The following is a 24,910-nucleotide window of genomic DNA, read 5'->3' on the forward strand; positions in this document are numbered from 1 at the left end:
ATCATTACCATACAGATCAGAACCTTCTAAAAAGCTGAGAATCTTTCTGTCATCAAAATCAACTACTATACTAGTGTGTATGTGTGTGTAAGTGTGTCCCCCATAGCATCCGTCACAGGCTTTTGCAGCTGACTCCACAGAGCATCCCTTATGAACTGAGTGACCAAGTTCCACCTGGTTGATCTCATCAGGTTCTAGCCCCAGCCCCATATGCGCTAGAACTTTGTGGATCATTTACAGCTCGCAAGGACTGCTGTATATAAAGCCATGAATATCAGATGGGGTTCAAGTTTCACCAAGCAGATCAGCACGAGGGACATCCATCCCCAGAATGGAACTTGGGTAAATGAGGTCCCAAGTACACACCTACCTTTCACAGCATGTTCTGATAGTATAGGCCACTGAAGGAAGTTGTGCCATGATGGATATATTCTATTTTTTAGTTAACTTCACTGAATAAACAGGAAGTGAGGTCGAGTTCCACAAGTGTCCAGTCAGGTTCAGAGTAACTCAGCCAAAAACCCCTGCTAAGTTCTGAAATAATTCAGATCAAAATGAGTTGCAATCTGAGTTAACTCATAATCAACAAGTTGACTATTCTCTTTTTTTTTTTTTTTTTTTATTTATTCATTTTTTAGAGAGGATAGAGAGACAGAGAGAAGGGGGAGGAGCTGGAAGCATCAACTCCCATATGTGCCTTGACCAGGCAAGCCCAGGGCTTTGAACCGGCAACCTCAGCGTTTCCAGGTTGACGCTTTACCCACTGCGCCACCACAGGTCAGGCGACTATTCTTTCTTGTTTTTCACTCATCGCCCTAGTCTCTCTTCCACAGTAATTTAAAGTTGTCATTTAAATAGATTTATCTTGCTGCAGATGGCTGAACTCTGAATCTCCTTCTCAATGACACTGCTGAATGGATTCACACAATGGTTAGTGGCAGCCTCAACTCTATGAGTTAGCAGCTGACCGTCCCCAAACCTAGCAGTCGCTGCTTCCTCAGATTCTCTCGTCACTCTAGCTAGGCCGAAAGAGCAGAGGGGCAAGCCAAACCTCATCAACAGCGCCGAAATACACAATCACACACTCTCCAGTGCAGCCAAGCCAAGTTTATCAGCCTCCATTACCCAACATTCTTGTTCCCAAGTGAATTTGAAGCTGAAGTTGCACCAACTGTTAAGTAGCCTAAACCCAATCTTAAAGACCAATTACAAAAAAATTTACAATAGCCCCTTCTGGAAATCATCACCAGTCTTTATATGGGAAGAAGAAATTCTTCTTTCTCTAATGCTCTGACTTATGAGGACAACAGAGGAGACTAAGAAGAAGGAAAGGACACTATGCTGAAACTGACTGGTTGTGTATCTATGACCCACAGAGGATCCCAAAAAAGACTGATGTGGTTCATTACCACAACTAAAATAATGACAGCATTACAATCACACAAGGTTTCCTTCCAAGAAGTTTGTGATTCACCTACACACCCTCAGTTCTCATGCCACCTCCCCTCAAGGCAGAGAAGGGGGGCAACAAGGAGGTGATAGGTCCTTGCATGAGAGCTGCTTGTCAGAGTCAATTCTCACTGAGTCAGTCCCTGGAAGTTGGGGTCAGGCTTTGCCGGCAGGGACATTGGCTGGCTGAGCAACTTGTCCACTATGCTGATTTTAGCATCTTGCTTCTCAATATCCTCATATGGGGTCCAGGACATGTCATGCTGTAGCTTGTAGGCGCCAAGGAAGTCATGTGGACAACTTGTTCCCCATTCCTGGAGAAGGCAAAGGAGTCAGTTCTGATTAGGGTAAGATACAAAGACGTTTCTTAATCATGCTACAAGTTTCTTTTATGGCTTTTCACTTTAGACCAGTCAGAATCATCCTAGAAAGTATTACATTACACATCAGATTCTTCCCTTAACAGAGATAGTGGCTGTGAAATAATTTAAACACACATGTATACTTTTCAGAGTCATATCTGGGCTCATACCACCTCCCATTTTCTGGGAAACCATTTACCATCCTCTATGCCTACATTTTCACATATACGCCAAGAATTTCCCAAAGATTAGAGTAGATTTCTGTGTAAAAATAAGTGCTCTTACCTCTGGAGAAATAATAGAAAAATACCGCTGACCACTCTCCCGTTTATAAAGGTAGTAAATGCTGCCAGGTTTTTTCACTATATTACAAGCTACATGGTGCAAGTCAGCATCTCTGCGAGCATCTTCCAATACCTAAGAACCACAGAGAGGTAACCAATTAGGAATTGGAGGTAACAGGTACTCATATTCAGTGCTCATCCCAGTTAAAATCTAGAAACTGTTCTATGTTTATGATCTTGTAAAAACTCCTTTAGAAGAATTACATTTCAAAATGTTAAGCATTACTGACTTTACTACTTTTTTTTTTAATTTTTTTTTGCCATGGCTGGATAGCTCAGTTTGTTAGAACATCGTTCTGAAGCTCAGAGGTTGCCAGTTTGATTCCCAGACAGGGTACATACAGAAACAGATCAATGTTCCTGTCTCTCTCCCTCTCTCCCTCCCACTTTCTCTAAAAATCAATAAAACAAACAAAATACTACGTATACATATAGAAAAGTACCATTATTTCTAAAAAAAAAAAACCTTTCCCTGGCCAACTGGCTCAATGGTAAAGCATTGGCCCAGCGTGTGGATGTCCTGGGTTTGATTCCTGGTCAGGGCACATAGGAGAAGCCACAATCTGCTTCTCCACACCCCCTCCCTTCCTTCACCCATGGCTCAATTGGTTTGAGCGCAGGCCCGGGGCCTGAAGATGGCTCCATGGAGCCTCTGCTTTAGGTGCTAAAAAGCAGCCCCCGATGGGCAGAGCATCAGCCCCAGATGGGGGCTGTCAGGTGAATCCTGGTCTGGCGTATGTGGGAGTCTGTCTCTCTATCTCTCCTTTTCTCACTTGGAAAAGAAGAAAAAAAAAATTTTTAATTAAAATGAAAACAAAAAAAAATATTTTTTTTATTGAATTTTAGAGAGAGGAAAGGGAAGAGAGAGAGAAGCATTCATTGGTCCACTTAGCTGTGAATTCACTGGTCACTTCCCATATGTGCCCTGCCCTGGGATCCAACCTGCAACTTCGGTATTTCAGGATACGCTCTGACTAAACTAACTGGCCAAGGCCAAAATTTCTTTCCTACTTTTCAGTAGTAAGTACATTACTTTTATAACTGAAAACATATTTTCCCCTCAAAATGATTTACTTCACTGAACTTCCTCCTAGTGAAAAAACTTAGCTTTTAACCTCTTGAGCTTATTCTATTTTACTCAATACTTCTCTATTTTTAGGAGGTAGTTAAGACAAGCTACAATAATTATAAGCAAGTTCAGTCAATCTTGTGAACTAAATGAAGAAAATAAAGGCCTGCCTATGACTTACCTTCCTGGCTTGCTCTTGCAAATGCTGGATTTGCTCAGCTATCACTGTCAGCTTGTTGGTGGCATTTGCCCGTGTGAATTCATCAGCCTAAAGGTGAGAGAAAACTAAACTGTGGGTTGAAAAATAATCAGACTTCCATGGTGTTCTTATTCAGATCTCACTGTGAAGAGTTACATCAGCATCTTTGCTTATGCTATTCTTCCTATCCTCATCACTCTCCAAGAACTCCTATCATCTCAAAGCCCAGCTCAAACAGCACTGCTTATGAGAAGTCAACCTTCACTTGACCACACACCCCAAAATTAAGTGCTCCTTCTCTTCTACCTCCCATAGCTTTCTACCCTTTTCACTCTGTGTTCTAGTCACAATGAACTTCTTTGGTCCATCAACATACCTTCTTTCTCTTGCTACCAAATATATGCCCTCTCCTCCATCTCCTCCATCTCCTCCTTTCCCCCTTGCTCTCTGTCTGACTAACCACACTTACTCCTCAGGTTTCCATTTATTTTCTCACGCTTAAACATTTCTGAAATCAGGAATTTTATTTTAATTACAATAAAAACCCAAAGACACTTGTGATATGGCTCTTATTACCTGCTAGACAGCAATCTAGTATACACAGAAAGTATCTGTTAATATGACCATTAACTCAGTTGGACTTATATTTACATTCATAATTGTTACTTAAAATGTATTTTAAAAGATTGTGCTATGGTATAGACCTAAAACAAAGTTATAATGTACACATAAGACTGCCTGGGTGCTAGAAAATGCAACTGAAGGCAGGGGAAATTGCTCAAAATAAATCAAATAAATTTGAAAGCTAGAAGAGATGGTGGGACCTATTGATGTAATGGGAAGGATTATCATTCAGGCATCATAAATTTGTCAAAAACTTTGAGCTTACGTTCAAGGAAAGCTGATTAACTTCCAGTGGTATACAATTAAGTTAAAGAAATTAGGTTAAACTTGAACCTGAACTAAAAAACATTAAGAGAATTTGCTAGTTAGTTGAGGGAGCTTAAGGTAAAATGTCCCACAAATACAAATTTAGCAACTATTGTGTGTCAGACACCATGCTGGGTACTGAATGCACTGGCAAAATGAGAGGTCCCTACCTTCATCAAGATTACACTCTAATACAAATATAGATTTAGAATAGAAAGCAAGTTGCAGATGTAATTTTAAATTTTCTTGTAGCCATGTAAAAAGTAACAATAACTAAATATAATTCTAATAATATATTTTATTTAACCCAATATATCAAAAACATTATCATTTCAACATACAATTAATCTTAAAATTTGTTAATGAGGTATTTTAAATTTCATATTAAATGTATATTTCATACCTAACAGCATTTATGAATTCAGATGCTAAATTGTTATTGTAAATACTTGGTCTACATTTAGACTTCATAAAATTTACAGCTGAATCAATCCCAATAGTCAAATTGTTAAAAAATATACTTAAACGTTTCTAATAATTATCAGGTTTTAAAATTTAATTAAAATTACATAAAATTTAAAATTCAGTTTCTCAGGTGCACTATACATTCCAACAGCCACTTGGTAGCTAGTGGCTACCATATTATATAGCACAGCACTAGCGAGTAATACAGACACCAAAAAGAAAGATAATTAAAGATAGTATCATATGTACTTGGAATACTGATGCACTATTATGAATGAAACAGCCCTAATTAGGTAGTAGAAGCAGATCAAAGAAGTAACTGGTTTAATAACAACAAGTGGTGAGGCCTGCAGTAATTGGAATGCACGTGTAGAGGCACTCAATAATACCGTCATTTAGATGGGGTAGGGGATAGCCTTCTACAGACAAAAGGCTGTTCACTAAGGATGTGACATTAATGGGTCTAAATAAAAGGACAGAGCAAGCCATGCAAAAAACTGGAGAAACTTTTAGGCATTTCTGAAGCCAGTGCAGCTGAAGAGCAGCACTGACGGGCACACTGCTGGGGGGGGGGGGGGCTGTACCATGGCCCATAGCAAAAGAATTTGCATTTTGTTCCAAGGACAATGAGGTTCCTTAGGTGGTTTACAGAACTAAAGTATTAATAGTTCCTTTTTGTTAAGGTGGAGGCAGCAAATCTCTGTTCCTTGTAAACACTTTAAGAGCCTAATTAAAACAGAAATGAGAATTCTTATAATTACTAAGCACAAACTCTAGCCCCCAATCACTCTGAAGCCCTTTATATATTATATATTATGATTTAATATTTATATATTTATATATAAATATATATTATATATATTAAATCATAATATTATATATTATTATTTAATTCTCATCACACCTTATGAAGTTGGAGATGATAACTTCACTTTTTCATTTTAGGAATTACTCAGAAAGGTGATGCAACCTGCCCAAGGTTTCACAGCTAGTACATCGTAGTTGAAGATTTGAACAGAGATCAGTCTAATTACAAATCAGAGCTTTCTGAACACACGTTAGTACCTAAAAGGCATGTCAGAGGTCAGTCCTGCTGGGAAGTACATCTCAGAACACAGGCAGAAAATATGCTTGATTCAATCTGTTTGTATCTCGAGTGTTTTTTCTTCAGCTTCTCAAATAGTGATAACATGGGAGAAATGGCGGCAGCACAATAACATATCCTATTTTACTAGATTATAGGCTGAAGATCAAACACTGTGTTGTTTCAGGCCATTGTAATAAACACGATGGTTACTCAGTAACCCATGAAAATGTTTGCCTAAAATTTGGCCCTGGAAGCCTCCCTCCCAATAAAAGTGATCTGCTTAAACAGACACATGACATTCTTCTAATTCATAAAGGTTATACTTTGCTCCCCACCTCTTTAGAAAAGAGAAGGGACAAGGTTTGAATCAAAGGAACTTTCCTAAACATTTGAATATTTCTTAAGAAACACAAAACCTGAAGTATAGAGGAATATATGTGAGGAAATTTGAGCATATTAATTATTAAATATTTTTGTGCAAAAACAAAGACCTCTGAACATAACCAAGGCCAAATGTGATAGTGTATACAAAGATGAGTGGATATCACAGCTTTAAAGGAGGGCCCAGTACAAATTGAAGAGGGTTCTACAACTGGAAGTACAAGAGAGTAGATGGAATTTGGGGGTCTTTTTGTTTGTTTGTTTTTTTGGTGGGATTTTTTTTTTTTTTTTACAGGGACCGAGAGAGTCAGAGAGAGGGATAGATTGGGACAGACAGGAACGGAGAGAGATGAGAAGCATCAATTAGTTTTTCGTTGCGACACCTCAGTTGTTCATTGATTGTTTTCTCATATGTGCCTTGACCACAGGCCTTCAGCAGACCAAGCAACCTCTTGCTTGAGCCCGTGACCTGGGGTCCAAGCTGGTGAGCTTTTGCTCAAGCTAGATGAGTCCACGCTCAAGCTGGCGACCTCGGGGTCTCGAACCTGGGTCCTCCGCATCCCAGTCCGATGCTCTATCCACTGCACCACCGCCTGGTCAGACGGAATATGGTTTTTCAAAGCTTTAGAACTGGGAACTCTCCTAGTTTAAACTCTGCATTTTAAAAAGAAGCTAAGGTCCAGAGAAAAGTTATTTGCCTCAAGTCACAGTGCAAGTTAATATCAAAAGTAGGATTAAAACTCATGTGTCCAAATTCCAGTGCTTTTTCTGTTATTTCACATTTCCTCCTTATTTTACTTCTTTTAGCAATCAATATCTAAGCACAGGGCTTGTTCACTACTATCCAATGAAAGAGCACAGAGGACAAACTTGGAGTCCTTGCCCTTCTAGAAGATGTCAAGTTTTAAAAGCTCCCAGGTAACAGGTAAAGATCTTACGAGAGACAGTTTTAAGTGGACTACTGCATTCCCGGCAGAATCTGCGTTAGAATGATCTTTGAACTTTCCTGGAAACTTCTCTTCACATGTCAAATGAGAAGAATAACTTCTGCACTGTCTACCTCACAGACCTGTCCTAAAGCCCAAATGAACTAATGAATATTGACAGTGCTGTACAAACCTTCCCACGAAGGGAGATTACGGGCACTCAAGTTGTAGCTGACGGGGCCTTTAGTCTCAGATTAGAGTCAAGTCAGGCCACTGACTCGCAATGACAGTTTCTCCCATGTAAAATGGAGACAAGAAAAAATGCTTCCCCACACTTAAGTGGCTGTGAGATCCGACGCAGGGCCAAACGTGAACGAAGATGGTTATTTACTTCCCCAGCCGCACCTCCTCACCTTCTGCACCTGCTCTGCGAGCGCCACGAGGTCTAAGGGGTCCCCGGCCCGGTGGGTGTAGTAGGGGCTCACTAGGGCCAGGCCGCCGGGGGTCGGGGTGAGCTCCACCAGGGCTCCTGCGACACACACCCAGGAACACAGGCCATGAGCGCCCGCCCTAGGCCTCCCGCGGAGCCCGGCAGACTAGCTGCCCTGTGAGGATCTCTTTCCCCCTTCTGCATTCCGCCCGCGTACCTCCCCGTTCTGTCGCCGACTGAACTCGGTTTTCAGGAACGCCCTCAGTCTCCCCGGATATTGCAGAGTCCTCCATGACACCACCGTATCTCCCACACCACCCGGGATGCCCGCAGTTGAAGAGCATGCGCACAAAGGCCCATGGGCGGAGCTTTCGTGTTTCCTGGCCATTGAGCGTCAGCGCTGCGGAGGTCGGAGGCGGGGTTTCGGTTGACGCACAGGGTTCCTCTGAGGGGCGGAGCTATGTAAACCCTCCGTGCAGGCATCGCCCACCTTGGTAGGCGGGGTTTCACGCGGGGCGGGGCGGCGCGGGGCGGGGCTTCCCAGGGGTGGGACTCGGGTCTCCGTGGCGGGTGTCGAGCAATCTGGTTAGGTCTGAGGCAGTGATGGCGGCTCGCGTGTTGAAGCTGCTGACCACTCTGCTGGCGGTTGCCGCCGCTGCCTCCGGGACCCATGTCGAGTCCGAGACAGGATGGGACATGTCAGCGCCTGATCGGCTCTTCGCCGATGGGACTGCGGCCTACGCGCGAGGGGATTGGCCAGGGGTGGTACTGAGCATGGAGCGCGCACTGCGCTCGCGGGCCGCCCTGCGCGCCCTCCGCCTGCGCTGCCGGACCCGGTGTGCCGCCGACTACCCCTGGGAGCTGGACCCCGACTCGCTCCCGAACCTGACGCAGGCCTCGGGCGCCGCCGCCCTCCACGATCTGCGCTTCTTTGGGAGCCTGCTGCACCGCGCCGCCTGTCTGCGCCGCTGCCTGGGGCCGCTGGCCGCCCACTCGCTCAGCGAGGAGCTGGAGTTGGAGTTCCACAAACGGAGCCCCTACAACTATCTGCAGGTCGCCTACTTTAAGGTGCAGACCTTTCCGGTGGCCGAGGTCCTTATGGGCGTGGTTGAAGGCAACAAGGGGGAACTAAGGGGGGCCCGGGAAGTGTCCGCGGGGAGGGAAGGTGGTCTCTTGACCCGGGAGCTCTCCTCGGACCCAGGGAGAGCAAGGACCCTGTCGGGAGACCTGCCTCGCCTGCTTTGCCTTCGGATGGTAATCCCAAAGGTCCAGCCTAGGGTTAAGGCACCCACCAAGCATAACTTGGCCTTTTTTCTCCGGGAGACCTCCTATTGGGAACTAAAGCGGCAGCTTGGGTTTCTCGTCCTGATTTCATTGTAAGTGTCCGAGTGAGAAGCTAGGACTTTTCTACAATATCTTCCTTCCGGTTCCCTTTCCAGTGATGCTTTTCCTGCTGCCTGAGTGCTGCAGCTTTCTTTCAGGACGTGAGGTTGCCACGTCGCCAGTAGGGGCAGTCTGGTCCCTCCCTGTGGGAGACCCTCTGGCTATTCTGTCAGGTTTCCAAACAAAATGAGTAATTTCAGGAGTTCCAGAGAGCCCTAAATCCAAGTGTATACATGAATTTAGAGTACTACTGGCTTACTTGATGATGGTGATGATGATGATGATGATTGATGATGATGGCCAGCACATACTTTCAGGCCGTACTATTTTAAATACAGTACCTTGCATTTATTAATTCATTTGCCCAGATCCTGGCAATATCCTGTAAGGTAGGTACTATTATTAGTCCCATTTTTATTGGGAGAAAAAAGAAGGAGCTGTGCCCATATCTGTCATATCAGTAGTTTAACAGACCTTCAATTCAACTTAGAGAGAGACAGGAAATCTTGGAGACCTCAGAGTTCCACCTCTCCACAGGTATTTTGTGTATACGTTTCTGCTCCATTCCTCCTAGTTACTCAGAAGAATAGTGGACTTGAAACCAAAATAAGTGGGCTGCCTTTGGTTATGTCACTTAACAGCACTTTTTAAAATTCTTTGACAGACGTTTATTGAGTACCTACTACATTCCAGTTCTTAAAATGCTTGACTTTGTCATTTTTTGTTTGTCTTGCTTTGCTATTAAGAATCACTATAATGGGGCCCTGGCCGGTTGGCTCAGTGGTAGAGCGTCGGCCTGGCGTGCAGAAGTCCCGGGTTCGATTCCCGGCCAGGGCTCACAGGAGAAGCACCCATCTGCTTCTCCACCCCTACCCCTCTCCCTCCTCTCTGTCTCTCTCTTCCCCTCCCGCAGCCAAGGCTCCATTGGAGCAAAGATGGCCCGGGCGCTGGGGATGGCTCCTTGGCCTCTGCCCCAGGCGCTAGAGTGGCTCTGGTTGCAACAGAGCGACGCCCCGGAGGGGCAGAGCATCGCCCCCTGGTGGGCAGAGCATCACCCCTGGTGGGCGTGCTGGGTGGATCCCGGTCGGGCGCATGCGGGAGTCTGTCTGTCTCTCCTTTTCCAGCTTCAGAAAAATACAAAAAAAAAAAAAAAAAAAAAAGAATCACTATAATGGCCCGACCAGGCGGTGGTGCAGTGGATAGAGTGTCGGACTGGGATGCCAAGGACCCAGGTTCAAGACTTTGAGGTCGCCAGCTTGAGCACAGGCTCATCTGGTTTGAGCAAAAAGCTCACCAGCTTGAACCCAAGGTCGCTGGCTAGAGCAAGGGGTTACTTGGTCTGCTGAAGGCCCGCTGTCAAGGCACATATGAGAAAGCAATCAATGAACAACTAAGGTGTCGCAACGAAAAACTGATGATTGATGCTTCTCATCTCTCTTCAATCCTGTCTGTCTATCTCTGACTCTCTCTCTCTCTCTCTCTCTCTCTCTCTCTCTGTCCTTGTTTAAAAAAAAAAAAAAGAATCATTATAATGAAGGCAACTAAAAGGGTCTGTGCATGGGACTATGGAAGCACAAAGGAGAGACAAATGTAGCTGTGTCTCACAGAAATTAGAGAGACTTAAAAAAAAGAGGTGACATTTTCAGCTGATTCTAGATATTGCTAGAGGAGAGCAAGGATGACCATTCCAGGTGGAGGGAGGCCAGACCAGGAAGAGGATTTTGTAAACTATAGGGAACTGTCATCAAATTGGGCTTTATAATGCTAATCATGGCCCTAGCCAGGTAGCTGGGGTGGTTAGAGCATCATCCTGATACAAGTCAACAAGTTGCAGGTTTAATTCCTGGTCAGGGTACATGCAGGCATCAGTGCAGACATCAACCAATGAATGCATACAAAGGGGAACAACAAATCAGTGTGTTTCTCTCCCTCTTCTTCTAAAATCAATTTTAAAAAACTGTTAAAAGAATGCTAATCCTGGAAGTCATGTGGAATAAGCCTTGGAAGAAGGGGAAAGTGGCGGCAGGGTGAGCCATTAGGAAGTGAGTGCAGTGGTTCACATGACAGAAAGAAACGAGATGCCTCCGTGCTTAGGGAGTAAAGGAGGGCTTGGGTGGAGTGCGGAGGTGGAGGAGAACAGAGGAAGCAAGAATGATGAATGATGGGAGAGAGAATAAATCCATAAACTGAATGGACTTGAGAGAATTTATAATTAAGGAAACTGAGGTACAGAAATGGGGATTATTGGCCTTGAGTCACTTAGCTATTTTAGGGGTGAAGTCAGGACTGACTCCTTGTTTAGTGTGCATTTTACTAGTACCAATGATCAAAAAAGAAAAAATTTTAGCATATTAATAATATGCTATGATTTACATTTATTCAACACTTACTGTGTGCCCAGCCCCACGTGTTATAAGCTGCATATCTATTACCTGGTTTAACCTTCCTAACAATGCGGTGAGGTAGTGAATACTGTTTCCAGATGACAGATTAGGGCACTGATTTATAAACTTTAACTTGTCGAGAGCCCCAGAAAGTGAGTAATGAAGCCTAGATTTATCAGTGGTTTCTCTGACACCAGAGCCCGTTAGTTCACCAATAACAGATCATCAGTGATTTATTTTGGATTCCGCATGTGAACCTGTGTAACTTTGATATGCTGGGGTCCATTGCTGTGGGCATTACTGAGACCTGTAGCACATTTCCCCCCTTCAGATATCTGACTAGTCACTTGTTTTAACCTCGTGAGTCCTGGATTTTGAGTCAGAAGATGCCATGTCTGGATTTTGTGTAGGACCTTAGGATTTTTTCAACTACCCGCCTTTCTCCTGAATGTGTCAAAACGTTTATTTTATACACAAAAAATTTTCTTTTCCTAGGCAAATTATTAGGCATGGTCTAATTGTTAATTGCTCTTTCTCCCCTAACCCTAAATCCTTAAAGCCTTAGATTTTCTTCAGCTCAATCAGTACATCTGAATCTTGAGAGTATATTATTTGGGACAATCAGTCTTCTCTCAGGTTCCCCCTACAATACGACCTTTGTTTTCAAGTATACTATTTACACTGTTGATGCATTACCCCCTGTAATTTGGGGACCCCCTAAGCCTGATTTGGGAAATAGCTGAAAGTTTGCCCAGGGCCCTGTGCTCCTAATCTCTGGTTTGTAGTTCCTGCTGTAGATGTTTTCTGGGGCAGGCAGGCGGGGGCACACTTAATGGAAGGCTCAGGAAGACAGATTTCCTGTTTACTGTGGACTGCACATTTGGACACAAACCTTCAGGGTTCTGATGTGAGAATCACATTCTTGTGCTTCATTCTTAGATAAACAAGTTGGAGAAAGCCGTAGCAGCAGCGCACACCTTCTTCGTGGGCAATCCTGAGCACATCGAGATGCGTCAGAACCTAGACTATTACCAGACCATGTCTGGGGTAAAGGAGGCTGACTTCAAGGATCTTGAAGCCAAACCTCACATGGTGAAAAACTTTATCCTCTTTTCTCTTTTTATTAAAGTGACACTTTCTATGGTTGTTTTCTGATTACAGAAGTTATGTATGTTCATTTTACAACATTAGAAAAATAGCAACTAAGTATAAAATAGAAAGTAATCATTTATAATACTGCCACCTTAAGAAAACCAGTAGTTCATGTTTTGGCCTGTATTTTAAGTTTTCTATATGTAATTTTTAAACATAATTAGCTGTCAAAATCTGCGTGTATTTTTATTTTTTTCTCTCCTTATTTTATTCAGTGAGAGGAGGGGAGGCAGGGAGAGAGACTCCTGCATGTGCTCCCACTAGGATCCACACGGCAAGCCCCCTACTGGGTGATTGCTCCGTTGCTCAGCAACCAAGCTCTTCTTAGCACCTGAGGGGGAGGCCGTGGAGCCATCCTCAGCGCCTGGGGCCAACTCGCTCCAATCGAGCCATGACTGCAGGAGAAGAGCAAGAGAGAGAGGCAAAAGAGGGAGAGGTTGAGAAGCAGATGGGCACTTCTCATGTGTACCCTGACCAGGAATTGAACCCAAAACATCCACATGCCAGGCTGATGCTCTACCACTGAGCAAACCCACCAGGGCCTGTATGTATTTTTCATCATTCTTTCTGAACTAACCTTATATCATGAGCCTTTTCTCATGTCTTCAAATTTTCTTTCAAAACATGATTTTATTTTTGTTTTGTTTTTTAAATTTATTCATTATTATTTTTAGAGAGAGAAGAGAGAGAGAGAGAGAGAGAGAGAGAGAACTTGGGGTGGGGGGAGCAGGAAGCATCAACTCCTATACATGCCTTGACCAGGCAAGCTCAGGGTTTCGAACCGGCGACCTCAACATTCCAGATCGGCGCTTTATCTGTGCCACCACAGGTCTCAAAACACAATTTTTAATGGCTGCATGATAGTCCATCTTATACATAGATTGTATTGATTTACTGGTCACAGTATTTTGGTCATGTAGGTTTTGTTTTTCACTACAATAAGCTGTACAGTATTCTCCAATGTTCTGTTCTATTTGTTTAGCAGGAAAGGTATGTATTCCATAAGAGAGAGTATCTGTGATGATAATATCATAATAACATTTTTATAAAGAATGTATGTTCTCTTAAGGTTTAATCATTTAGAAATGGAGATCCTAGAAACTATCAGAACGACTTTTAGAAGTAAATTGTGTACTCCTAGTATGTTATACAGCTACATGAAGTTTAGGTGTTTTGGGTTTTTTTTAGTGATTCTGTGACAAAAGTGGCATCGCCCACAGGAATGGGAGCTGCATCCCACTGAGAGGGAAAGAGAAGTCCGGGACCAGCTGCTGGCCGCTGCCCAGTCACCCCTGCTGCCAGAGCAGGCTCTCATCACCACAGACCACATTCTAATATTTGAGAATTAAACCTTTTTTCATTCAACTTTTATTTTAAAACTTTAGCCCACAGAAAAGTGAGTGAAGCCAATTACAATGAACTCCCGCATCTTTCATCTAGATTTAGTAAATGTTTTTAAATTTCAAAAGAAGCAAGTGAAGACCATTTACAAAAGGCCTTCGCTATGTAGCAGCCATCTTTTCCTTCCACAACCAGATGAGCAGAAAATGAGGACCGTGTGAAGGTGGCAGGGACAAGGATAGAGGGCTGTCTGTGGCCTGCGTTTGAGTGCTCCTTCCTCCCAGTAGGATGAGTTCCGACTGGGCGTGCGACTCTACTCGGAGGAGCAGCCGCAGGAAGCGGTGCCTCACCTGGAGGCGGCGCTGCAGGAGTACTTTGTGGCGGACGAGGAGTGCCGGGCCCTCTGTGAGGGCCCCTATGACTATGACGGCTACAACTACCTCGAGTACAACGCTGACCTCTTCCAGGCCATCACAGGTGCGTGGGCATGGCGCCGGTCCTCGGCCAGGCTGGCCCAAGCCCTGAGGACAATGTGATAACACCCACATGGCGTCTTCAGCCTTTCTAAATTTCTTAAATCTGACCTCATGGCTATTCCCCCTCTTTGATTCTTTTCAGATCATTACATCCAGGTTCTCAGCTGTAAGCAGAACTGTGTCACAGAGCTGGCTTCCCACCCAAGCCGAGAGAAGCCATTTGAGGACTTCCTCCCCTCGCATTACAATTATCTGCAATTTGCCTACTATAACAGTAAGACCAACTTTCCTCTGTCTTTGCTGCTTTTAAGTAAAAAGCCAAAAACAAAGTAGGCAGGGATTGTGGCCACTGTGCTCCAACTCCTTTGCCTTCTCTCTGTGGCTCTGGGAGGCTCTGTGCCACATGATCCCTGGGTACTCAAACCACCAGCCAAGGAAGCCCATACCAGCAGCAGCCTGAAAAGCTGGGAAAGGGAGACTCCAGGACCTCTCTCTTGTCCACTCTTTGACATTTATAATCACACTTTGCATCTGAATTAAGTTACCGCAAAGGTTAGGTTGTACTACCATTTAAACCAGCTCATGGGACATTTCTCAGACTTCTCCCTTGTATCACACAGTGCTCTCAGGGGCTCAGTCAGTATCTAGAAAAACAAGTCAACAGGGCTTGACTGACTTCCTACTGTGCTAAACATTACGGCATACCCATGGGTATATGATGTCTATAGTTGAATTGAGGAAACTAACACATGCCAACAAAGAAACAATCTGCTATTGTAATCTTACCCCCTCTTTTGAAAATCCATAGGGAAAAGCAGATAGGAAAATGGGCATATTCCTGAAATTGGTCTAACTTTAAGGCTAGTGTGAATTTAAGGCCATTATAAATTACTTGTGAATTTTTGAAGATGTGGGCATGCAGAAGAGTCTAATTCTTTTCTGTTTCAATATTAGATAGCCCTGATGATATTGAGCACCCTAAAATCAATTCTATATTCTATATTTATACAACTTTTATTTATATATATATATATCAGTCTATATAACTATTCTAATTCTTCTGTAGCATCTCCCCTCTAATCTGTGCTTCTCTGAGAATGAACACAAGTGGTTCCTGGTATCCAGGATTAGGCCCTTCTCAGCCATTTTTTTCTACCACTTTGCAGTTGGGAATTACACACAGGCTATCGAATGTGCCAAGACCTATCTCCTCTTCTTCCCCAATGATGAGGTGATGACCCAGAATCTGGCCTACTATACCACCATGGTTGGAGAAGAACAAGCCAGATCCATTGGCACCCGCGAGGTGAGAGACTTGTATCAGTTAGGGCAGCTGTCAGTTGAAGCCAGACCAGAGGGCAGGAGGGGAGCCAACGCTACTTGTTCGCCATGGGGACAGGGTGCCTGGCGGGTGCCCTGAGCACTCGTCACTTGGAGAATAAGGGAGCACAGGAAGTGTGGAGAGGGTGCTGAGCCTTAATTACTATAATTAGCATGATCTGGGCCCAGACGATTGTTCTCTGAGTTGTCAAAGAAAGGCAGAACTGCAAGGCAGCGTGTCTGCCCCTCTTCGGCACCCGCTACTTTGAGACTTGATATGCCATTAGGCCAAGATTTATCATTTTAAATGTTATGCTCATTTTTTTTCACTCACAAGTTCTTTTCTCCGTTTTCTTACCCATCCCCTCTTCCTGCCACTGTCTGATGTCTCTCTCACCATTATTCCCATCTCCCTCCAAAACAAGGAGAAAAATTTATATAATACAGTAACCAGAATGAAATGCACTAAAATGTTAGCAATGGTTATTTCTGGGTAGTAGAATCATGGTTGATTTTTGTGTTTTGCTCATTTAGATTTTCTGACTTTCCTGCAGTGAATGGGTATTATTTTTGTAATTAAAAACACGAAAAGTTCTTTGTTTTTAATGTGGTGAAATTTGATACTGTAAACCTTGATATTTGTACATATGTCTTGCACAGACCCTAGACCCTTTCCTTCTTGCGCCCAGAGCAATGAGTTGGATTTGAAGTCACTAGTCTGTGTTCAAATCCTCGCTCCTCCACTTACTGGCAGTGTGATATCGGGCACGTCGTGGAAATCATAGGCACACTGCATTGCCCTTCTGCATCTTTCTTCCTCTATAAAAAGGGATTGTGTTCTTGCTCTGTCTTCAACAGAGAATGTATCTGAGATTCAAATGAGATAGTGAGCCGACAGGCATGTACAGTGTGTATAAAGTGCTATGTGGATGGTAGCACCACGGGGGTCTTGCTGATGGAGCACATGTAGCAGGTGGCCAGTTTCTTCACTTCTGACCTTAGCCACTTTCTGAAACGGGGGTGGCTTATCACTGTGGCCTTCAATTACCAGTGTCCCAAACCCCATCTACGGTGTGTGTAAAAATGGCTATAACTTTGGATTTGTTTTTTTATTTGTTAAAAAAAATAGTAAGTAGCTACGTTTACTCTTTACTGTGTAATAGATGGTATAGGACTCATTGACACCGATAACGTTTTCCTTACTGCCTTCGTCTTTTGTTTCAACTGATGATGTCTTCTTTTTCTTTTCCTTCCTTCTGCTGCTTGGAAACTAGCAGGGCACCTAGAGAAAGGTGTGACCCCGGAAGGTACTTAGTGTCCCTGTCCTGGGTAAGCCCCGCCTATGAGCACTTGTGGGAAGGGCCAGATGCCAGACCCAGCTGCTCCTGCTGCAGCTGCCTGTCTCTAGGGAGGGACACGGCTTGTCCGAGTCTGAGGGGAGGCAGTGGCCCGGGAAATGTGCGTGGGCTTTAGGATTGGAAAGACCCAGGTTTGAGTGCAGGTCCCTGTTCTACCATTTCCTATGGTGTCCCCTAAAATAACCTGTATAGCCCCTCGGTACCTCAGTGGCTTCTTGTCTGTAGAATGAGGATAATAGTATACATCTCAGGAGGCTGTCAAGATTCAGTGAATTACAGTCAAGTCACCTAACACCAGGGTTTCCTTTCTGAGGATTAAACTGAAAAGTCAAGAAGGAACTCTCCTCTGAGAAATATGTTCACATACCCTGAGAAATATTAGATTTTCTATCTTGGAAATTATTGGGGATGTCGGGGCAGGAAGGGGATTTTTCCATCAAGGGAAACCTGGTTTTGCCACCTCAGCAGTTCTGCCTGAGCACAGCAGTGAGACTTGTCCGAGGCTGGGGAACAGACACCCCCGTGCTGGGGAGAGGAGCCTCAGTTCCCACTGGGAGTGACGTGTGGAATGGCAGCGGGCAGCCCCGAGAGGCAGTGGGCAGGGCCGAGTCCAGGACGTTCCCACCACTTTGTTTCTTCAGAGCGCCCAGGAGTACCAACAGCGGAGCCTGCTGGAGAAGGAGCTGCTTTTCTTTGCTTATGATGTTTTTGGAATTCCCTTTGTTGACCCGGTGAGCCAGAGTGGGGGGAATTTGGGGGGTAGAAAAGTGTGAGAGGGCAAGGAATGGGGGTGGTGGTGCACCATATGACTCTAGGGAGAAAACAGGGGTGAGCCAACATAGAATCTGTGAGACAACATGTCATTCTGTGAGACAGAATGGGCAGCTCGCTAGAGGTGGCTCAGGTTCAGAGACCTCTCGCCTCATCTCCCAAGATGAGGAGGTGACGTGGTGGGTTCTCCTGTGGGCCCTATTCTATGCATCAATACCTGGCAGATTAACCAAGTCACCCTACACTGTTAATTTTTTTCTGACCTGTGTTTAGGATTCATGGACGCCAGAAGATGTGATTCCCAGGAGATTACAAGAGAAACAGAAGTGAGGACCTTGAAGAGACTGCATGCTTGGGTCGGTCTGATGGAGCACTGAGGCCTTCTGAGCCCAGGCAGACGCGAACTCCTGGCCAGGGGTGGGCAGGTCTAGTCCGGGCAGTAGGGGCAGGAGCCGGGGCCAGACCCGGAATACGTCCTCAGAATGGCTGTGCTCACAGGTCAGAACGGGAAACAGCCGTCCGCATCTCCCAGGAGATTGGAAACCTGATGAAGGAGATTGAGACCCTTGTGGAAGAGAAGACCAAGGAGTCGCTGGATGTGAGCAGGCTGACCCGAGAAGGTGAGAGGACAGTGTGGGGTCATCTGCGCTGTCGGATGCAGCAAGGCGGCCAGCCCCACGCTAGCCGGGAAGCGGCCCTGCAGCGCCACGCTCCTCGTGGGCCGCCTCAGGGTCTGAGCCAGCATGCTCAGGGCCTAACCTTGCCTTGGTGTCCTTCCTAACTTGCCAACAAGACTTCCACCTGGAGAGAGTGCTGAGAATTGGCTTTTGTTAAGAAATAGACTCTTATGTCACAGTAACATTAGTATTTGTAGGACAGAACTCGTCCTGTCTCCCTACTCCCAAATGGTTTTCTCCCAACTTTCATATTTATCCTGTTACCAAACCTCCCCTTTGGGTCCCGCCCTCACCCGTGGCCACCCTCCAGTCCTCCCGGGAGGCCTGCCGGTTGCCCCTCTGCTCTGTTTCTCCTCACACCCAGCCTTTTTCCTTTCCCAGTGCTGCAGGCCTGCTTCAGTCTCTAGCACCTCCTGTCTGTCCTTGCCCCTTCCCGCATGGAGCCAGATCAGTCTCCCAAACACAGGGACCTTGACCGTGTCCTCCCTGCCGGCCCCTTTAAGCATCTGTTCTGCGCTCCCTGATACACCTTCTCTTCATCCTCACTGGGCTGCTCCTGGCCTGGAGCCTCTCTCTACCCCTAGGTCTTTGTTCATGCCTGTCCCCCTTCCTAATCTCTCCCCATTATCCCTGCCTGTGAAGTGTCTTACACACACCCTACAAAGCCTTTCTTACTCTCCTGGCCATTTGGGACCCCTCCCTCTTTCTGTTGAACTTCAGGGCACCTTTCTTTGTTGTTCACAAGGTCTGTCTCATGCTCATTATTAATGTTATTGTTGGAACAGGTGTTAATGTTATTGTTGGAATGGGTGCTGTCTTCAGGTGGAAATCCCTTGCCTTGTCTAGCACAGTGCCTGGCACATGCTGCCGCTTTAGTAATAGATGGGGTTGGATTGAGTCTCCGGTATGTCCCCAGCACAGAGAGACGGCATAAGAATAGAAGTGTCGGCCTTTGCTCTACAGCTGCTCAAATGAACAGTGATTAATTTAACAAGATTGGCGTGTGAAAGGAATTTGTCCAGACTTCCTTTGTTTTTGAGTGCTTTCAGTGTTAATTTGTCTTGATTCTCCTAACTGCCTGGGAGGTAGGTTGGGCAGATTATAAGATCCTCATTTTAAATGATGATGATGATGATAGCTAAACTTCTGAGCAATTACTCTGTGCCAAGTATCGTGCTAAGCATTTAACGTGTCTTATTGTTCTTTAGATTAGACAGGCATCACATGAGGAAGACGCCATTTTTATAGAGGAGAAAATTAAGGCTCAGGGAGGTTAAGTAACTTGCCAACATCACACAGCTCACGAATACAGGAGTCAGACCCAGTTCTTTCTGATTCTTGAGCTCATGTTTTAGGAGAGTGAAGGTCTAACGAGCCAGCAGCTGTTTGGGAGTGGTGCTAGGGCTAGGACTTGGGTCTCCTATCTTTCAGCTCCAAGTTCTGTCCTTTGAAACTCCCAACCTTTGGAAGTGACCAAACAGGGGATTTCTCTGGTGAACAGGAATCAACTGGAATTGCTATTCCTCACAGGGAAGCAGTATCCGAGGAGAGTCTCTGGACAGAATGGCTGCTGGATTTAGGCTGATCTTGTCATTGCTTTTCAGGTGGCCCCTTGCTCTATGAAGGCATCCATCTCACCATGAACTCCAAAGTCTTGAATGGTTCCCAGCGGGTGGTGATGGACGGCATGATCTCCGATGACGAGTGTCGGGAGCTGCAGAGACTGACCAACGTAAGGGAAACCCAGTGAGCACAGCTTCTCCTGAAGGGCCCAGGCTCCGCCCACTCAGTGCCTCCTGGGCAGAGGGTCTGAGTGGAGGTGGTCAACTGCCCTGGCTAACTCCACCTGTTTTGGGGGCTTATAGGCAGCAGCAACATCAGGCGATGGCTACCGGGGCCAGACCTCCCCACACACCCCCAACGAAAAGTTTTATGGTGTCACTGTCTTCAAAGCCCTCAAGGTAGGGTCAGCACTTAGCGTTCTAGAGTGTGGAGAGGGGCAGGGGGAGGCCAGGCTTCGGGGAGTAGCTGGGGATGGTTGTGGGAAAGAGTAAAGATGTCTGCCTATTGACGTTCCAGCTGCCATGGAGGGAGGGTAAATTAAGCTGGGTGAGGTTAACTTTTGACTATCTGACCAAGAATAATAAAATGAGGCAAGCAAGGTAAGACCAGTATACAAAGCTGAGAGTGCTTTCTGAAGAGTGGCTGACTCCAGGGCTCTGCACCTGGGCATGGCATGCACAGATTCCTCCGAAAGAGAAGTGGGAGGGGGAAGGAAAGCGTAATGTGTTGGGGCGTTATGTGTGGAGGCAGAGATACTGCACCTTCAGGGCAGGGATGAGGAGTGGGGCCTGGGGCCTCAGTGGTCCCTGTCGGCCCGCAGAGGGATGTTCAGGGCAGGTGACCACTGGTCTCTTTGGCAGCTGGGACAGGAAGGGAAAGTTCCCCTGCAGAGCGCCCACCTGTACTACAACGTGACGGAGAAAGTGCGGCGCGTCATGGAGTCCTACTTCCGCTTGGACACGCCCCTCTACTTCTCCTACTCCCACCTGGTGTGCCGCACTGCAGTTGAAGGTGAGCCTCCTGCACCCCTGCGGCCTTTGCTAAGCACATGCTGTGCCCGGGCCCTGGCTGGACGCTGAGGACATAGAGAAACAGGATATGGTCCCTTTCATTCTCACCAGGGAACCAACATAAACAAATAATGGCAACCCAGTGTGACAGGACAGCAGAGGAAGTTATAGTCATTCTACCTGGGCAGTCAGGAAGGTTTTCTAGAAGAGGTGATGATAGTTGTGCAGGATGAATAGGAGTTGTGGAGTACCTGAGGTTATGTTCAAGCCAGAGAGAACAGCATGTGCAAAGGAGCTGAGGCATTGAGCAGCCCGGTGGCTGGGGGAGCTAAGAACGTTGCCATCCTGGAGAGTTAGGTTAACAGGGTGGGGGGCAAGCAGATGAGACTGGTGAGGTCCTCAGAAGCCAAGTTATGGAATGCTGCATTCGAGTTTGTTTAGCAGTGATTCTCAGGGATGGTGTTGGGCATGCAGGTGACTCTGTTCTGACGCCTGGACTGATGCAGCTTAGCTAGAGACCCCTATTCATTGGGTATTCCCAAAGACCCAGACTCATTTTGGGAAGCACCCCCCATGCCAACAGGAGAGCTGCAGTATCTCCTGAGGCACCTCAGCAATAACGGGTGTCCCCTTGGTCCCAGAGGCCCAGGCTGAGAGGAAGGACAGCAGCCACGCAGTCCACGTGGACAACTGCATCCTGAATGCCGAGGCCCTCGTGTGCATCAAGGAGCCCCCCGCCTACACCTTCCGGGACTACAGGTGCCAGCCCGCCCTCCGAGCCCCCCAGTGCCCTGCTCTTTGCCCCCTCCCCCAACACACACATAGGTTTGGGAGCAGCTGTTCCCAGAATCCAACCCCTTGTCCCCAGACCCTCTGGATAGGAAGTCAGACAGTAAGGAAATCGTTCCAGTGTTGTGATGGGTAGGACAGTGAACAGTGGGCTTGGTACAGCAGCACCCCAGAGAAGGGCGTGGTGGATTCTCTGGGGAAAGTTGGGAGTAATTTGTGAGGCCTCAGAGAAGGTTCTATAAGGCTTTCTTCCTGTGAAAGACCCCTCCAGCTTCTGGGTGAGACGCAGGCCCTGGAGCAGTGGGTTGTCTGGGGAGCGGGAAGAGGGGAAGGGCTGTGTCGAGACGCTCTCTGCCTCTCCCAGCGCCATTCTTTACCTAAATGGAGACTTCGATGGAGGAAACTTTTATTTCACTGAACTGGATGCCAAGACCGTAACGGTAAGTGTGTCCTTGTCCCCATTCCTTACAGTCAGAAACCCTCAAAATGCCGGGCAAAACAGCCAGTTGGTCTTCCCAGTGGCCAGTGCTGCGCTCCCCAAACCAGGGGGACTGTGAGGTGTGTTGGTCACCCTGTGACTGGTCACCTAGTTACTCTTCAGCTCTGGTCTTTGGGAAGTTAGCCTGAGGGCCCACCCTTGATGGTGGACCCAGTGACCCCATGTCTCTTCTGAAGGCAGGTCACAGTCTGTCCTGTGTCCCCTTTGTCTTCAGGCAGAGGTGCAGCCCCAGTGCGGAAGGGCCGTGGGGTTCTCCTCCGGTACTGAAAACCCGCATGGAGTGAAGGCCGTCACCAGAGGGCAGCGCTGCGCCATCGCCCTGTGGTTCACTCTGGACGCCCGGCACAGTGAGCGGGTGAGAGCCGCCGGCACTGTGTGGCCCGAAGGGCTTGCTGTGTCCGCCTGCCCCAGCCCCCTGCCGTTGGCTTAGACAGGCAAGGCGCACGGGGCTTGGGGGCTTGGGAGTCCGGAGGGGCTCCTCGCTCCAGCACTGTCATCATGGTCACTTTGCCTCATCTTCGCTGGCCTTTCTTCCCTACTTGTAAGAGGGTTCCAGGTAGGGGGGCATGATGAGGAGTGACCCTGGTTCTTGGTTCCTTGTTGTGCACCACTTTTAGCTGGCTTTGCCCAGAGAGAGGACTTGTCGGGAAGGAGGTGAGCTCGGAGGTCCCTGAGAAAGGGTCTTCTTGTTCTCCGGGAGGTTGACCCTGAGAGGTGGTGAGGATCTGGTCCAGAAGCCTCTCTGATTAGCAGGGCTTGTCCTTGCAGGACAGGGTGCAGGCAGACGACCTGGTGAGGATGCTCTTCAGCCCGGAAGACATGGACCTCCTCCAGGAGCTGCCCCAGGAGGCGCAGCGGGGCCCACACCAGCCTGGAGAGGAGACTGTCTCCAGCAGTGAGCCAGGGAGCAAGGATGAGCTCTGACGGCGTCCGGCTCACCATGGACTGTTAGACCCATGTGAGGAACTCCGTCCTGCGGCCTGGCCTGGCCAGCTGCTGGGGGCCACGGAGCAGTGGGGCGCTTCCGTCTGCTGCCCAGAGAGGGGCCCCTGCTCACAGCCGTCCGCATGGTGCTACTGCTCTTGGCGTGGACACGGCCAGACAGCCAGCCACACTCTGGACCTGGCTGAGGGCTCAGGATGCAGGCTCAGAGCCACCACAGGTGCCGGCACAGGTAGCCATGTGACAGCAATACAGTATTTAAGTGTCTGTGTAGACAACCAAAGAATAAATGACTTGTGTTTTTTTACTTGGTAGTTTGTTCAGAGCCTGGAAACATGCCCACCTGCTCCAGAAGTCGCAGTGGGTAAAAACTGCCCTGGGCAGGCGCAATGCAAGGAGGCCTGGCTCAGGACCCCGCTTAGCGCCTTTCTGTGCAGCCCCAGGCCAGAACTTAACCTCGGGGACCTTGGAGTTGTCATCTCTATGATGGGGATCACAGTCCTCACTCTGCCCAGCCTGTGGGCAGTTGTGTGTATCGGGTATGACAGTACTTTGTGAACTGGAATGCTCTGGGTGAATGGTAGGAATTATTATTAATCCTTCTCTGGCAAGGAGCAGCAGTCAGCAGTGCTGTGGCCTCTCAGCCCCGTGTCAGCCACATGCGTCTTGCTCTGCTGCCTGGCCTCGGTCCCCATACCTCAGGGCCTCCGTATGTGGGGCAGCACACACCTCTGGGAGACAGAGAAAGAGCAAAACTGGAGATTCTGCTCTTCTGGCCCAAGCGCCAGTCCCCTCCTGGGCTTGAGATGCTGTGGGGTGTGTTTGGAGCCTGTTCCCAGTGCTCATTCATTCATTCATTCAACCAGTGTCTATTGAGCCAGTGCTGGGAATGTTTAGCAAACAAAACAAGGCCCCGCCCTAGTAGAGCTTATACTGTAGTAGGGAAACAGGTAAGAAGTGTGTGTGTGCATGTGCACACGTGTAATCCTTGATGGGAAAGAATGCACGTCAGGCCCTGAGGAGGGAGGTATGTCCAGGGGGCAGTGTGGCAGCAGAGTTGGTAAGAAGGAAAACAGTAATGAAGTCAGAACCTTGGAGCCTAGTCGGCCACCGTGAGTTTTGACTCAGTGAGTCAGGACACTTGGAGGGTTTTGGTGGGTTTTTTTGTATTTTTCCAAGGTGAGAAGCAGGGGGAGGCAGACAGACTCCAGCATGTGCTGGACCAGGATCCCCCCGGCATGCCCACTAGGGGGCATTGCTCCGCTGCAACCGGAGCATTCTAGCGCCTGAGGTGGAGGCCATGGAGCTGTCCTCAGCGCCCGGGCCAACTTTGCTCCAATGGAGCCTTGGCTGCGGGAGGGGAAGAGAGAGAGAGAGAGAGAGAGAGAGAGAGAGAGAGAGAAAGAAAGAAAGAAAGGAGAGGGGGAAGGGTGGAGAAGCAAAGGGGCGCTTCTCCTGTGTGCCTCAACCGGGAATCGAACCTGGGACTTCCACATGCCAGGCTGATGCTCTACCACTGAGCCACCCAGCCAGGGCCTGACACTTGAAGGGTTTTGAGCAGAGGCGTGACAGCATCCTACTTACATTTTGGAAGGCCTCTGTG

The 24,910-nt window shown here is 47.2% G+C and overlaps 2 protein-coding genes across 2 annotated transcripts; one reads left to right on the top strand and one right to left on the bottom strand.

Moving 5' to 3' along the window:
* Window positions 1-1,092: 1,092 nt before the first annotated feature.
* On the bottom strand, window positions 1,093-7,978 carry C3H1orf50 (chromosome 3 C1orf50 homolog). The gene is made up of 5 exons (XM_066269478.1): window positions 7,860-7,978; window positions 7,626-7,741; window positions 3,406-3,492; window positions 2,097-2,228; window positions 1,093-1,763 (listed from the first exon to the last, which is right to left on the bottom strand). The coding sequence occupies exons 1-5, from the start codon at window positions 7,933-7,935 to the stop codon at window positions 1,578-1,580; spliced, it is 597 nt and encodes a 198-aa protein (XP_066125575.1). The 5' UTR covers window positions 7,936-7,978; the 3' UTR covers window positions 1,093-1,577.
* Window positions 7,979-8,194: 216 nt separating this feature from the next.
* P3H1 (prolyl 3-hydroxylase 1) lies at window positions 8,195-23,614 on the top strand. The gene is made up of 15 exons (XM_066269463.1): window positions 8,195-8,710; window positions 12,349-12,501; window positions 14,190-14,379; window positions 14,521-14,652; window positions 15,545-15,684; window positions 17,698-17,787; window positions 18,101-18,153; window positions 18,326-18,447; window positions 20,109-20,236; window positions 20,370-20,465; window positions 20,928-21,078; window positions 21,719-21,836; window positions 22,231-22,306; window positions 22,580-22,720; window positions 23,134-23,614. Exons 1-15 carry the CDS (start codon window positions 8,246-8,248, stop codon window positions 23,287-23,289), a joined length of 2,211 nt encoding a protein of 736 aa, XP_066125560.1. The 5' UTR covers window positions 8,195-8,245; the 3' UTR covers window positions 23,290-23,614.
* The last annotated feature ends 1,296 nt before the right edge of the window (window positions 23,615-24,910 follow it).

Source organism: Saccopteryx bilineata, chromosome 3 (assembly GCF_036850765.1).
Source record: "Saccopteryx bilineata isolate mSacBil1 chromosome 3, mSacBil1_pri_phased_curated, whole genome shotgun sequence".
NCBI classification, from domain to species: domain Eukaryota; kingdom Metazoa; phylum Chordata; class Mammalia; order Chiroptera; family Emballonuridae; genus Saccopteryx; species Saccopteryx bilineata.

Excerpts from the sequence above, each read along its gene's own strand:
- C3H1orf50 (XM_066269478.1), bottom strand. The coding sequence starts at position 7,935 with ATGGAGGACTCTGCAATATCCGGGGAGACTGAGGGCGTTCCTGAAAAC. Across the intron at positions 3,493-7,625 it reads TCGCAGAGCAGGTGCAGAAG|GCTGATGAATTCACACGGGC; the intron begins GTGAGGAGGTGC and ends TCTCACCTTTAG. Across the intron at positions 2,229-3,405 it reads TGCAAGAGCAAGCCAGGAAG|GTATTGGAAGATGCTCGCAG; the intron begins GTAAGTCATAGG and ends TGTGGTTCTTAG.
- P3H1 (XM_066269463.1), top strand. The coding sequence starts at position 8,246 with ATGGCGGCTCGCGTGTTGAAGCTGCTGACCACTCTGCTGGCGGTTGCC. Across the intron at positions 12,502-14,189 it reads TTGAAGCCAAACCTCACATG|GATGAGTTCCGACTGGGCGT; the intron begins GTGAAAAACTTT and ends TCCTCCCAGTAG. Across the intron at positions 21,079-21,718 it reads GTGCCGCACTGCAGTTGAAG|AGGCCCAGGCTGAGAGGAAG; the intron begins GTGAGCCTCCTG and ends CCTTGGTCCCAG.